The 16,473-nt window shown below is 39.9% G+C and overlaps 1 protein-coding gene across 1 annotated transcript in view; it reads right to left on the reverse strand.

The window, feature by feature from the left end:
* Positions 1-16,473, reverse strand: part of LOC127572605 (FERM and PDZ domain-containing protein 1) — a 62,728-nt gene that overhangs the window by 11,220 nt on the left and 35,035 nt on the right. The window contains exons 11-13 of the mRNA XM_052020044.1: positions 13,959-14,054; positions 13,698-13,880; positions 4,415-4,559 (exon numbers count right to left, since the gene is read on the reverse strand). Coding sequence (XP_051876004.1) covers positions 4,415-4,559; positions 13,698-13,880; positions 13,959-14,054 — 424 coding nt within the window. The remainder of the gene's footprint in view (positions 1-4,414; positions 4,560-13,697; positions 13,881-13,958; positions 14,055-16,473) is intronic.

The following is a 16,473-nucleotide window of genomic DNA, read 5'->3' on the forward strand; positions in this document are numbered from 1 at the left end:
CACCACTCAGATTCATTTCTTATCCCAGGCAAATATTTCACTCACTGTTTAAAGAAAAAGCAGTAAATTTTTAAATGATTAAACTTAAAACCTAAGACATAGGAGCAGAATTAGACCATTCAACCCATCGAGTCTGCTCCGCCATTCAATCACACTAAGTGGAAAGTAAATTAATTTTTGAAAAATATTTGATAAGTGTTCCATGAGATTCTTTCTTTAAGCTCTTTAGGCTGCAGCTACATTCTCTAAGTCTATGTCACAATTTGGAGCACTGAGAATTTTTTTTATCAGCAATTAACATCCACCTCATTGAGACTGAATTCAGGCTGAACAAGTCCATTAGAAAATGCTTGCCAGGTCAGAGTGACTCATCTTCCACAAATTTGCTTCAGCTTGCAACATATTCATGTTTACTTTCCATTGGAATTCACTGCAAAGAGGCAATGGCTGAGGCTGATACCAAGAAAGTACAGTACCACATATTCTACAGATCTAACCTGTTTGCCAGGGGAATCAATTCAGTTTGATATTTATTTTGTGTGGTTCAGTTCACTCCTGTACACTGACTACAAAATTTAGTTCACTCCTGTACATTGATTACAATATATGGAGCAACAGGGAGTGCTGTTCCCTCACAGCTCCAGTGATCTAGCTTTAGTCCTGACCACCAATGCTGTCCATGTGGAGTTTGCACATTTCTCTGTGACTGTATGGGTCTCCCCGGGGTGCTCCCATTTCCTCCCAAATCCCAGGGATATGTTGGTTGGTAGGTAACTGGCTACTGTAAATTAGCCTCAGTGTATTTGGGTGGCAGAAGAATAGAGTGGAATTGATGGGCATGTGAAAGATAATAGTGATACAAAAGTGGAGGAATGGGATTGGCAGCTGACATAGGCTCAATGGGCTAAATGGTCTCCTCCTAGAGAATATGAATATAATCTCTAACACATTCATTAAGTGTTTGACAAAAATGCTGCACTAATGCTCCTCTTTTATTCTGCTTTACATCTGTACTGAATGACTTCCAACATCAGGAAGTGTACATTTAAATGTATGATGCAAAATGATCTTGAGTCCAGGAAATGGATTGATTTTAAAACAAAGAGGAAAACTACCACTGTGAATGCTAGAAATCCATTTACTGGAAAATGCTGTGAAGTTCACAACAGACCCATCAGCATCTGAAAAGAGAAAGACATCTCTTTGGGAAAGACAAAGAGAAAGACAAACTACATGGGCTATGAAGTTCTTATTAAACTAATTCTCCAGTTGTGAGTTTTTAGCATTTCCTGATTCTGAAATATAGGCCTATTGAGCAGTTTGATAACCTGAAGTAGTTATTTCAGTCTTGATAAGTTTTAAAAAAAACTATTGCACTCAATCACATCAAGATATTTGGTCCAGGTGTCCCAAGAAACAAAATGGAATTTGGAATAGAAAGATCAAATTGTTCAGTGACACATTTTCCTGATACACTGTGGTTAGTTCAAGTGACAATTGTATGCTGGTTTTAGCTCAGTAGTAGGACTCTCACCTCTATTTTCAGAGGAATATGAGTTCAATTCCTACTACGGAAATCTTAACCAGGAAGGCATTTTAGTGCTGAGTGCTTACTGCACCATCTGAGGTTCTGGATGATATGTTAACCCAAGGTAATTTCAGCCTTTGTACGTTGAAGTAGAGGATTCTCTCACTACATGTTGTGCAGTTGAAACTGCTAGATGAGCTACAAGAGAAGCCATAGAAACGTTGTTTCAACAACATTCATTAACTTTAACAGAAAGGCCTTTGATACAATTCAGGTATGAGTACCAAATGTTCCTCAGCATCATTTAGTTGCGGAGGAAGACGTGTATTTACAAATAATATACATAAGCTCATCCATTCATCTTACCATATTACTAAGAAACACACAATAAGGTGAACGTTCAGATGCATATGTCAGCAGTGGATTTTAGGATCAGAATGGAATCTATTAGTTATCTTGTTATTTATTAATCAAAAATGCAGTAGCCACATCTAGATGGTATTAGCTACATATGGTTGATGATTCAATATTGGCTTAGCACTACCTGAAGAAACTTTTGGAGATATTCCCCGAGCATTATTTACCCCTCAACTAACATACTGAGTAAAGATCATCTAGATTCTATCTCTAGTTTCTGGAACCTAAATGTGTGCAAATTGATTTTAGGGCTTCTTTTATTAGAGCAGTAACTACTGTACACTTTAAAAATATATAATTGACTATGAAACAGAGTAGGATATCTTGACGGGCATCATATACATTCAGGTTCTTTACATGGACAATCTGTTATAGTTCCTTTCCTATATCTGTCTCTCCCAATTGATCCAAACTGGGGTGATTCATCCATCTGGAAATTCTGTGTGTGCATGAAGCTGGTTAGAGACTATTGAGAGACTAATAATACACAGGGGGCATCATAACAAAGCCTGACTTATCCTTAGCCAATGCTGATATGTGCAGACATCTTATGCTCATGAAATTAGTGCATTGATGGTCACCTTTCAAAATTCTTTAGACTCTGGAGCAATTTCTATAGATTAGAGGGTAGTAAATGCAACCTCACTATTTAAAAATAGAGGATGAGATAAAAACAGGACTGGTAATCCTAATATCAGTAGTGGGGATAATGCTGAAATCTTGTTAGAAACTTATAAAGCATTAATAGAGTTGGATATAGTCAGAATGTTCTATGAAGGGGAAAACAGGCTTAACAAATCTGCTGGAAATTTTTGAGGATGTAACCAGTAGAATGAATAAAAGGGAGAACTGGTGTATGTGAGTTATTGGACTTTCGGAAGGCTGTTGATAAGGTCCCATATAAGAACTAATGAGATTGGTGCATAAAGCTAAAGCTTTCAGGATTAGGGTAATATACTGGCATGGATTGAGAATTGGTTGTTAGGCAGCAGACAGAGAGAGTAGGAATAAATGGGTCTTTTTTTGGGTGGCAGTCGGTGACTAATGGAATACCACAGAGATCAGTGCTTGGACCCCAGAAGTTCATAATGTATATTAATGACATGAAAAAGGGAACAAAATATAACATCCTCAAGTTTGCAGACGACATTGAGCTGGACATAACATGAGGTGGAAGGAGGATGCTAAGGATCTCCAATGTGATTTGAACAGGTTGGATGAGTGAGCAAATGCACAATAGATGCAGCTTAATGTGGACAAATGTAAACAGAAAGACAGACACATTCATGACTTGCCCATCACACACACCTTCCTCCCACTGGTTCCCCGCCTCCTTCCCTTTATTCCATGATCTACTGTCTGTGTTATTATGTAGTTATAAATAAAGAACTACAGTTCCCAGCAGACAATGCAAGGGGTCATATGGGGGAAACAGGAAGTGGCTGGAGAGAGTGGGAAAAGCCAGCCAGCCTGGTGTTGTAAGTCTGTGCAGTCTGTTGTTTTGTTGTTTTTTTAATAAATGTTCCGATGTTAAACCCACGCCAAGTTTGTCTCATGATGAAGAACAAACATAACACTGTCCTCTTCTATCAGATTCCATCTTCTTCAGCTCTTTGCCTCCTCTACCTGTCATCTTCCAGCTTCTCACATCATTTCCACTCCCCCCTCTCCCACCTATCTATCTACCCCCCCCCTCACCTGGATTCACCTATAACCTGCCAGCTCGTGCTCCTACCCCTCCCCCACCCTTTTATTCTGGCTTCTGCCCTCTTTCTTTCCAGTCCTGATGAAAGGTCTGGGCTGGAGACATTGACTGTTCACTTCCCTCCATGGATGCTGTCTGACCTGCTGAGTTCCTCCTTCATTTTGTGTGTGTTGTTGAAGGAAGGAAGAACCTTCACTTTTACATGCCCCAGATTCCACAGCCATATCACACTTTTGTCTGTAGTCACTGCTGAAAAAAAACTGTAGCTATCAAATGTTACACAGGAAACTCCCACAGGAATTAATGAAATAAACAACCAGCTAATCTGCTTTGTTTGATAGATAAATGTTTCAGAAACATCAGGAAAATCTTTCTGCTCATCTTCAAATAGTCTGTTGGATGTCTTCAAAATCATATCAATAGAATGGAGCATAATGTCTCAATTGAAAACCAGCTCTTCTGAGTAGCTCTCCATTACAGCCCTGGTGTGCTGGACCATATGTTTGTGCTCAGCTTAGGCTTCAACACACAATTTTCCAATTAGGAGGTGGAGCTACAACTCAGAAAACCTTACACCAATCAGAACTACTCAGGGATATGATCAGCCTCTCCATCCATTGTGAGAATCCTCAGATTTACAATGCTAGCAAATACAGCAAGAAACAACTCTGCCTTGAACCAGTGACAACAGACAATCTTCGGGAAAAAGAATGACCAGTCAACAACCAGAATTCCTATTTAAAAATAAATAATCAAACCATTACCTTCCTCTGTGGTAATCGGCTGACTTTGATAATTGCCAGGCCAGGTAAATATGGAGTCTCCGGAATTCACATATAGCCTATGATACCCAGCGATGAAACACACAAGGTCTTTAGCATGGTGGGATTCCAGTAACAATGTCAGGGACTGTGAACAGAAGTATACAATCAATAAATTAATATAGCCTGAACATTTCACTGGCTAACTCATGAGGATTTGCAGAATAATTTTGCTGGACAAGTGATTTACTAGTTTATTTCAGACCTTTCTACTCACCTTCAGTTTAAATAATCTTATACTACAAGTATCTGGAACTGCGAGCTAATGGAGGGAGTCAAAGGGAATCCAGGTCTGTGGTGAATGATAGGACAACTCAGTGGTGTCTTTGAGAATGGAGGAAGAAACAAAGGAACAATGTTGAAGAGGAGAATTGGAGTCAGATTAGATAAAGAAAGAGAAACAAAGAGAGGAATAAAAAAGCTGGATCAAAAGAGTAAGAACAAAGGAGACAGAAATCCTATTTGTGTGGCACAGTGGCACCACTTCTCCAGCAACCTGGGTTCAAACCTGACCTTCAGTGCTGTCTGTGTGGAGTTTGCAAGTTCTTGTGATTACGTGGATTTTCCCCAGGTGACCCAGTTTCCTCCCACAGCCCAAAGGCATGCGGTTAATTGACCACTGTAATTTTTCCTTAGTTTATGTAGCTGAGTAGTGGAATCTAGGACAATTGATGGGAATGTAAGGAGAATAAACCTGGATTAGAATGGGATTGGTGTAACTGGATTCTCAATGGTCAGTGTGAACGCAATGAACCAAATGGTCTGTTTCCATGCTGTATGATTCTATGACTCTAAATCATATGTAAAAACTTCCATTCATGACAATCTATGGTTTTATTGGAATATTTCTTTCCAACTCCCCTGATACCTCACTTTGCGATGACTGAACAATCAAAAGTGTACCATGGGCAGCCCAAATAACTCTAGGTTAAAGAAGTGAAAAAACAGAGAAGTTTCTGCTCATCATCTAGCCAGTGAGAAATCTAGCTGTAGACATTGAACATCTTCTTATGATATCCTTCATGACCGTATAATTTCTTTTGCCCTTTCTCTCAGCTTAGTCTTAAAGAACATATTGGTAAACAGATAGGAACATAAAAACATAAGAAATAGGATCAGAAGTAGGCCAAGCGTCCCAGCAAGCCTGCTCTGTCATTTAACAAGATCATGGCTGATCCTCAACACTGGCCTCAACAAATCCTATCCCAATATTCCTTGTTTCCTATAATATCCAGAATTCTATCAATTTCTGTTTTGACTGCAATCAATGACTGAGTTTCCAGAGCCATCCAAGGTATAGAGTTGCAAAAATTCACCACCCTTTGAGTGCAAAAATGTCTCCTCATTTGCCTACCCTTCATTTTGAGACTGTAATCCAAGAGGAATCACAGGGTATGGGGGGAACACAGGATATTAATATAAATGGTCAGCCATTTGTTAAATATTGGAGCAGGACCAGAGGGCTGAATGGCCTACTCCTACATTATTTTTCTATGTTTTTACTCCTAGTTCTGCACTCATCAGCCAGATGCAACATCTTCCTTGCACCTACCCCTAGTCTTCTAAGTATTTTGTATTTTGAGGTCACCCCTTTTTCTTCTAAACTCTGGGGGACAGGGGCCTAACCTCCATATTCACTACTCACGTGGCAGACTCACCATATCAGGAATCATTCTGGTGAATTCTCACTGCATTTCCTCTGTAACCAGTATTTAGGTAAGGAGATCAAAATTGTACAGAATCCTCAACAAGGCCTTCTCTAATTGTAGCAAGACATCTTTATTTTTTATGCTCAATCCTCCAGCAATGAAGGCCATCATACCATTAACTTTCAATTTGCTTATGGCATCTACATGTTAGTTTTTAGTGACTTATGCGCAAGAACACTCAGGATCCCTTGAAGATCAATTTTCTCTAATCTCTCACCATTTAAAAATACTCAGCATTTCTGTTTTTTCTTAACCAAAGTGGATGAGCTCACATCTTTCCACATTGTACCCCATCTGTCATGTTGCCCACCCAGTTACCTTGTCCATATCTCCTTGAAGCCTCCTCATCACTGTCATCAGCAAACCTAGAAATGTTCCCTTACATTCCCTTGCCCAAATTTTCAATGCAAATTGTGAATAGTGGGGTGCTGCAGTACCCCATTAATCGTGGCCGCCCAACCTAAGAAAGATCTGTTTATCTCTACTCTTTATTTTCTATTTGTTAACCAACTCTCAATCCATGTTAATATATTACCCCTAATAGTATGTGTTCTAAACTTGTTTACCGACCTCCCACGTGGGACTTTATTGAAAGACTTCTGAAAACCCAAATAAATCACATCTACAGCTTTCCCTTCATCTACTTGATGAAACATCCCCAAAGATCTCAATAGATCAGTCAAACATAATTTCCCTTTGATAAATCCATGTTAACTCTACTCAATCATGCCATTATTTTCTGAGTGTTTTTGATATCACACCCTTTATTGAGATACAGCATTTTTCCAAGTAATGATGTCAGGTTTAACAGGTTGGTAGCTTTCTGTTTTCTTTCTCCTTTTGTTCTTAAATGAGCAGTAACATTTGATGAATAATTAAATGAAGAGTTATGTAACCAGAATAAAGGTCAGCAGAGAAAATAAAAGTAGTTGAAAAGTGCAAGTAGAGAAGATTGAAAGAGATGGGGTTAATGTAAATAATGAACAAGAATGGAACAAAAGAGACAACAATTGCTTTGAAATTCATGGTTCTGTGATGGTTCCAGCACACAGCTTATCACCATCTTCTCAAGGGCAATTAGGAATGTGCAATAGATGGTGGTCATGCCAGAAATGCTTAGATGCCTTTAATGAAAGAAGATAAATGTAAATCAAGACTGGTCTGCAAGGAATATGAGAGTTCCTGATACTACTCACAACTAGCAGGTGATAACCCAGCAACTACTATGGTATCAACAGCTGTGGGCAGATAAACAAGTAGAAGTGGATACTGGTCCTTACACTTGATAGATGAAATGCCAACAAAGGACAGATGACATGGCAGGGTTGACTGAGCTCTTCAGCCATAGTTGGCAAACAATATAGGAGCAAATCCCTCAAAAGCAGGTAAATTGAATGTTTTCATGCTTATGGTAGTTCCAGCAACTAAGCTGACTCCACACAGCTGTTGGGGAGGGCTTAAACTAATTTGGCAGGGGGAAGGAAACCAGAATGTTAGGACAGAGGAAGAGGTATATAGGAACAAGTCCAAGACAGTGTGCAGTGAAGATGATAAGAAGGACAGGCAGGTGAAAAGACAGGATAATTTGCTGAACAATAGAAATACAGCGAAATCAGTAGTAGATACTGGTCTAAATGTACTATATTTAAATGCACGTAGCATTAGAAATAAAGTGGATGACCTTGTGGCACAGCTACAGATTAAAAAATATGCAATTGTGGCAATCACCGAGTCATGGCTTAATGACAGATGTGATTGAGAACTGAATGTCCAGGGATACACAGGGTATAGGAAAGATAGGTGGGTAGGCCGAGGGGGTGGTGTGGCCCTGATGATTAGTAATGATATAAAATCAATAGAAAGAAGGGACAAAGGGTCAGAAGAAGTGGAATCCTTATGGGTGGAGCTAAGAAATAGCAATGATAAAAGGACAATAATAGCAGTGATATACAGAACCCCTAACAGCAGCCAGGATGTGGACTATAAATTACAGCTAGAAATAGAAAAACTGTGCCAGAGAGACAACGTCAAGATAATTATGGGAGATTTTAACATGAAGGTAGATTGGGAAAGCCAGGAAGGCAGTGGATCTCGGGAGACCGAGTTTGTGGAATGTCTACAGGATGGCTTTTTGGAGCAACTTGTTGATGAGCCCACCAGGGGATCGGCTGTTTTGGATTGGGTGCTGTGTAATGAACCAGAGGTGATTAGGGAACTAAAGGTAAAGGAACCATTAGGAACTAGCGATCACAATATGATTGAGTTCAGTTTCAAATTTGAAAAAGAGAAGCTGATAGCAGGTGCATCAATATTTCAGTGGAAGAAAGGAAATTATGGTGGCATGAGAGAAGAACTGGCCCAAATTGATTGGAAAGGTAAGCTAATTGGAGGGATGGCAGAGCAGAAATGGATAGAATTCCTACAAGAAATAAGGAAAATGCAGGATAGATATATTCCGAGAAAAAAGGTTATGAATGGAAAAAAGGCACAAATATGGATAACAGGAGAGGTTAAAGCTAAAATAAAAGCAAAAGGGAGGGCCATACAAGGAAGTAAAAATTAGTGGGAAAACAGAAGACTGGGAAACTTTTAAAAACTTACAGAAAGAAACTAAGAAGGTCATAAGGGAAGAAAAGATGAATTATGAAAGGAAGTTGGCAGATAACATTCAAAAGGATACTAAGAGTTTTTTTAAATATATGAAGAGTAAAAGAGAGATACGGGTTGATATAGGACCAATTGAAAACAGTGCAGGAGAGATTATAATGGATAACAAAGTGATGGCAGAGGAACTAAATGAGTATTTTGCATCAGTCTTCACTGTGGAGGACATCAACAATATACCTGATAGCCAGGGGTCTCGGGGATAGAACTGAGTTCAGTCAAGATTACTAGAAAGAAGGTGCTTGGGAAACTAAATGGACTAAAGACAGATAAGTCTCCCGGACGGGATGAAATGCACCCTCGGGTTCTGAAGGAGGTGGCTTTAGAGATTGCGGAGGCATTGGTGATAATTTTCCAGGTATCAATAGACTCCAGCATGGTTCCAGAGGACTGGAGGGTCGCAAATGTAGTTCTGTTGTATAAGAAAGGTGGGAGGCAGCATAATGAAATTACAGACCTATTAGTCTGACATCGGTGCTCGGAAATTTATTGGAATCCTCAAGGATGAGGCTATGGAATACCTAGAGATGCAAGGCAAGGTAGGTCCAAGCCAGCATGGTTTCATGAAGGGAAGATCCTGCCTGACCAACCTATTGGAGTTTTTCGAGGAAATCTCAGGTAGGGTGGATAAGGGAGAGGTTGTGGATGTTGTGTATATAGACTTTCAAAAGGCCTTCAACAAGGTACCGCACAAGAGGCTGATTAATAAGATGAGAGCTCATGGAAGGATATTAGAATCGGTGGAGCATTGGCTGGTAGGCAGAAAGCAAAGGGATCCTGTTCAGGTTGGCTACCGGTTACCAGTGGTGTTCCGCAGGGGTCGGTGTTGGGGCCGCTTCTTTTTACATTGTACGTCAATGATTTGGATTATGGATTTAATGGTTTTGTGGCTAAATTTGCAGACAACACCAAGATAGGTAGAGGAGTAGGGAGTTTTGAAGAAGTAGGAAGGTTGCAGAGAAACTTAGATATTTTAGGAGGACGGGCAAAGAAATGGCAGATGAGATTCAATGTTGAGAAATGTGCGGTTGTACACTTTGGAAGAAGAAATAAATGGGCAGGTTATTATCTAGATAGGGAGAACATTCAAAGTACAGAAGTGCAAAGGGACTTGGGGGCACTGGTGCAGGATACCCTAAAGGTTAACCACCAGGTCGGATCGGCGGTAAAAAATGCGAATGATATGTTGGCATTCATTTTGAGAGGTGTAATGTATAAAAGTAGGGAGGTGTTGATGAGGCTCTATGGAGCACTGGTGAGGCCTCATTTGGATTACTGTGTGTAGTTTTGGGCCCCTTATCTTAGGAAGGATGTACTGATATTGGAGAGGGTTTAGAAAAGACTTACGAGGATGAGGGTAGTGAATTTATGGAATTCTTTGCCACATACAGCTGTGGAGGCCCGATTATTGGAGGCGTTTAAGGAGGAGATTGATAGGTACCTAATTAGTCAAGGTATCAAGGGATATGGGGATAAGGCCAGAAATTGGGGATAGATAGGAATAGTTTTAGTTTAGCTCATGGAGCAGACTTGATGGGCCGAATGGCCTACTTCTGTTCCTTTGTCTTGTGATCTTGTGATAATGCCTTCTGTCTTTCCTTTGGGATTAACAAGTAGGCCCAAGGAGTAATATTGCCAGGTGGGCATCACAAGCATCTTTATGTCAACTACTCAGGCCATTGTAACAACTGAATGACAGAGGATACTCCATCTTTGAGTAGAATATTTGCAATATTCACTGTCATTTGCTGACAAATTGATATCAAGCAGAAATAATCTTATTAGGTACAATGTTATCTGGTCTTTAAAGGAAGATTTCCCCTTCCTATCAAGTTAGTGGGTCTGTAAGATTTTATTTTTCTTTGCCCTATCTGGAAGAGTTGTCAGTTGAAGTTAGCTATCATTTTCATGCATTATTGTGTAATTCTGGCAGATGGTTGTGTTCAGGTGGGGCGGGCTGGAGAGAAAAATTTTTGATAGGATCTGAATCCACCTGGTTTTCCTGCCTCTAAACAAAAATCACCCAGAAAATTATCCTTGAAGGAAGAGTGGCACTTCTGTCCATTTCCTTACTGTTATGTTATTCCAAGGATCCAGATGCCAGAAGTACTTAATGGGACTTATGTCCCTTGGCAGAAGCTATGGGATCCTTGCTGGACGACAACAGTTCCCTCAGTTGACAAGACAAAAGGGAAACTATCCCGAAAGGACTATTTCCCAACCTAACAGATGAGTGACAAAAGAAAAAAAATGGTATCTCCCCTTCAGTTAAAGTGGCGTCTTGCTCCCTCAGCATAGCAGGGAATTGCACAAGCTTCCACAACCCTTGTGCCACGGGCATGTGTCCCAGTTCTTTAAGTTATTCTGTCCCTGCGATTTAGAGCAGAGTGACTGTGGAAGCTAGCAGTTTAGGAAAACCTAACATTCTTACTCCCCAACTCACCACACAACTAAAATTTGTGAACAATTGAATCCAGATGGATAATGTATCATCCCCACAGCAGGGGCATGTTAACCTCAGGCAAACTGCCAGACACATTCTGCTGCATTCCAGTTTCAAATGGGAGATAAAGGAGTGCAGTATTTTCCTTGAAACAAATCGTTAGATTAGCATCTATCTATCAGTCTCTTACAGCCCCCAATCTACCCTGCTGTTATTCCCTGAATATTTTGCTTATAATCCACCTTTTTCACCTTTCAATTTTGAGCCACTGTTTTCTGTGGATTGTATGGTGTTTTGTGTAAACTGAGGAGAAGTCTCATTGTCTTCATGAGAAATCCTATTGATTGAATTCTAAATCAGTTTATCAGTATTTCACATCTGTGTGTATGAGGCTGAGATGAAAGTACATAGGAGAGTTTGATAAGGGTTGTTGCAGTTTATCAGTGAATTGTTCAAAGTCTATATGTGTCAGCCATGCCTCAGCATCTTGCCTCTTAGTCAAAAGTTCCTATACAGTTGGCAGACTCCTGCTGTGTGTACACAAATTCACCACGGCATTTTTTGACATTACGATAGCAATCATGCTTCAAAAACCTTTCGTTCATTGTGAACTTACTTGGGATGGTGTGAAGTATGCATTATTAATATTGTTTTGTCAGAAATATTTCATGTTTTCCTCAGTGAAGAAATAGTCAGAGTATATTCTAAAATATATTCTAATCTGTGAACCCTGCTGTTAACTTGGCAATACAGGGAAAGTTGCAAGTCTTTAGTGAAACACTGTAAGCTACAAATTCTATTGCACTGTGCTTTTTAATGCAGATAAATTGGATAGATTGGAAGCCTAAATGGGATCAGCACTTCAATGCATACAGTGTGGAAGTATTATGTTTATGCACAAAGACTGCTGGACATGCAGCAATGATTGCAATCAATGAACACAGCAGTCTTGATGTCACTGCTGAAACACTAAAGCACTTGTCAGAAACCTCACAAGCCTTAACAGGAAGAGCAGGCTTAACAGAAGAGAGGAATGGCTCAAGTGTAAGTTAAAGTGACCATGCTTATCTGAGCTGCCATTGGGGAATCCACTACTGAAGAAAACCATGAAATCCACATTAGTGGGCCAGTTTCCATCCTGGGATGCCATAATTCAGAGGCAAGGTGACCACTCCCATCTCCAAACTTTCTTTCCAATCAAAATCTGATGTTAAGCACTCCTCTGCTGAAAGTGGTATTTCTCATTGAGAACTGCCACTTTAAGAACTCCTTCCATGGTGGGAAATTGTGCACTTATGCTCATGCTATTTATGCAGTCTTGAAAGTCATGCTCGGTATTGTAAAGTCTGGCATTCTGCATGTTACGTGGATGTGAAACACCTCCCACAGCTCTGTAAAACACTGCCACCTTTCTATCTGGTTAGAATTTCTTGGGCTGTCACCATCAACATCCTTCTTCTTAGGAAGTTCCTTAGGATCAAGGGTGACATTTCTGCTCTGATTTTGGGGGTTTTGAGGTGGCTAATGAGGCCAACATAGGAACTGCAGACTATTCCACACATGGGGCATGTGGTGTCCGAGGGACTAGCTAGTTTTTGAAGAGGTGCGCTCCTTCTGCCATTAGCAGGGCCTCAATGTGACCCTGATGCATGGCCTCGTGGTTCTCACTATTAAACATAGCTGCTTAGTTCATCCCCAAAGCTAGCTCAACTGTCAATTCATGCTTTCTCATATCAGTCCATCACAGGGCCTACTGGGCCTCACATCTTCAACTATTCTCATACTGACCAGAAAATAACAAACGTTAGGGGAGAGAGGAGGTGGAATTCCTCATATGTGTATATTGTGGCTCAGGGTGCTTCTAGTCATAGAGGGAGGAAGCATCTGTGGAATGGCATGGGCACCTTGAGTAGGTGTCAGGTTTAGAGTGGCTGTGAGATAGGATGAGAAAGAAGCAAAGGTGAAAGTAATCAACTGGAAGAGAGCTAATAATTTGAACTTGATCCAAGTGGATTGGATTCAAAGACTGGCAAGTAAAATAGTGAGTGAACAACTGAAGGTTTTCAAAGAGGGGATGGTTTAAGTACAGACAAGGCATATTCTAATGAGGAAAGGAAGATCCTCGAAAACTTGACTTACCTGGGTAACTAACGATACAGGATTCAATATCTAGCTCTATTCTTTAGACGCTACTAGGGATGAATTGGCTATAATATGATGGCCAATGTGCACGTGTAATTGAAAGGGTAAGGACGTGCTCAGAAGGTCTAAGTGCAATATGTGATTATGTGGAAGAACTGAAGGCATGAGTGATTATCATGCAAGACTTAGTGGGAAACAGGCAAACAAGTATATTGTATGACATTTGGTGCTCAAATTCAGGCAAGGAAGTAGCACACATATTCTTTACCTTCATATCCTCTAGGTAGATGGTCACCATGCTGACCTTGTTACATTCAAAGGTCAACTCCAGCTTCCTGATGTTGTTGAAGTTTGTTAACTGGTTCATAATGTTGAGCTTGCTGTTAATTATCTGGCTGATACCATACTTGGCTCCTACCAGCAACGTAATAAATGATTCTCTGTCCTGCAGCTGAAGAAACCATATTGCTTAGCAAAATAGGTTTTAAGAAGATTTAAAAGAATCCCTTGATCCTTATTTTGTACCTACCATCAGGGTTGCATTAAAGGTTTTCCCTCCATATGTTCGAAGGTCACCCAGTATGTTTAGGTAGTTCAGCCTGGCCTGAGCTGATGATATCAGTTGCTTCAAACAGAATGGGAAATACATTTTAATACATTTTTATGCATTTGTATTAGCAGATACATTCTAATGAAATTGTGCTCACAGAATGTGGGGCCAGACACAAAAAATAGGCCACATTAGACAGAAAACCACAGGAAACACACCTGCCATTTTCTGATATGTGGCCCCAGTGCAGAACTGTGTCTGTGGGAAACAATTGTTGGGATAACATGTAATGAATACCCAACAGTACAGCTCTGCAACTGCATGTTCAACAAATCACTCTCACATATTAATTACCAGCACACTGTGTCAACTCTCCTTGAATACATAAAACATGATTCCCAGTTTCTCCTCACCAGATACAACTGTAGTCTTGTTAGTTTGCACTTCACACTTTGCTTCTGTAATTTCATGACTTGGCAATATAAACCTTCTAAACTCAATGAATCAGTTAGGCAAGCTTCCTCTGATTGGGAAAAAGTAGGTGAAAAATCCAGTCTCTGAATATGCATTAGTTTTGCTAACTCACTTTCTCTCCCTCTGCCAGAACTGGCCATTCCTGCTGCAAATAATCCAGTGATGATGTAGACAGTTTTTCTCTTACCATTAGCACAGCCTATCCTTCTGGGCATGTCTGACATTACTGCATTTTGCAACTTTTAACTGCCCTCATCTCAGAGTTTTTGTTCATTTTCTCTCTCTCCCTAATTATGCACTCTCATATATGTGCTGATCTCTGTAGTAAATATCAGGAATCCTAGAAAAGTAACTAATAAATAATTATCAACCAGGTGCTGAACAAACTTTAATCTTTTGTTGAAAAAATTGTGGAAATCTGCAAATTGGGCCATCGTCTGGGAACAGTGTTCTTATTAAATTAAATTATAGTGCATTTTGAAAATTGCATTTTTCAAGAGCACAGTTTTGTGAAGAATAGAAATAAAGCAACCCAATATGATGCAGCTGTCAACAGTGAATTTCCCATTTCAATTCATGCCTTTGAGCTGCAAGAACTGGGATGTGTGGGGTATTAAAATTCCACTTCAGTCGTGCTGGGCTGGCAGGTTTTCTGGAAAATTGCATCTTATTAAATAAAAATCAGCACACTTTTAATTAGTTTTTGAAGATGTTACACAGTATTATGATAAATTCTATAGTGAATCCTAGTACCCAGTGAGCCAGACACCAAATGATCAGGATTTCAGATAGGGGATTATCAGAGTTTTTCCCTATATAGAATTAAATTCAGAGAGTTAGTAAAGAGGATTATAGGAAGGCTGTGTAAAGCTTAAAGCAATAGTTAACTAGAGTGAAGATGATGGTGTAATTCCTCTCTGTGCAGTACTGAAGTTATCAGGCCAAATGAAATGCATTGTGTCTTATAATGGCCAATTTTTACAATTACCAACTGTCGCTGTTAACTACACAAGCAGCCAAGATTACTGGGCGAGGATTGGCTAAACAAAAACAAAAAATCAAATGGAGTCATGTATTTTGTGTTCATGTAGATACTGTAAAGTCACAACAGGAAAAGCTACCACACAAATATGAAGATGCCTTTGAGAATGCCTATATTCAGAGTACCCACTACAAGGTTCACATATGCATACAGCCTGATGCCAATCCATGATATTGTAAACATCATCCTGTGCCATATTTGCTGAAAAGTCAGGTGGAAGAAGAACTAGACAAACTAGTGATCAATGAAGACAAGTGAGAACAACTCAATATGGAAATAACTCAAAGTGAAGGGGTGCCCCAAGTGACCCACCAACCAGACAGTAAGTGATGAACACAAACATCCTAAGGGCTTAATGCAGAACTGGCAGGAGCCAAGTCCTTCACAAAGTTGCACATGCACAGTGAAAGGTGGACAAAGAGAGTGAACATTACCTCACCATAAGTACACTTAAAGGTCTGCTCTCTAATACAAAATTACTTAATGGAATAAGACATCGCCAAAAATGTTCCAGTTGGCAGGGTATGAGATACTGCAAGGCATATATCATTGCCTTTATAAGCAAGACAATGTTCTCATTGCAATTACTGCTGAGGAAGGCAATGTTCACAGTTTAGAAGAGTTCTCAAACTTCTACATCACCATAATGTGAGATTTGAACAATGCGCACATTGCATAATGTGCGCATTTGTCCATGTGAAAGTTGTACAGTTCAATTTCAATTTGCTGCTACTCAGAAAATGAACTAATCCATGCAAGATTTAGACAACATTCAGGCCTGAGCTGATAAGTGCAAGTAACATTTATGCCATAGAAATGCCAGGCAAAGACTAAGTCAAACAAGAGAGAGTCTTACTACCTACCCTTGAGATTCAATGGCATTACCATCACCGGGTTCCTCACCATCAACACCCTGTAGGGTCACTGTTGATTAGAAATGCAATTGGACCAGCCACGTAACTACTGTGGCAACAAGAG

This window comes from Pristis pectinata, chromosome 7 (genome assembly GCF_009764475.1).
Source record: "Pristis pectinata isolate sPriPec2 chromosome 7, sPriPec2.1.pri, whole genome shotgun sequence".
Lineage (NCBI taxonomy): Eukaryota > Metazoa > Chordata > Chondrichthyes > Rhinopristiformes > Pristidae > Pristis > Pristis pectinata.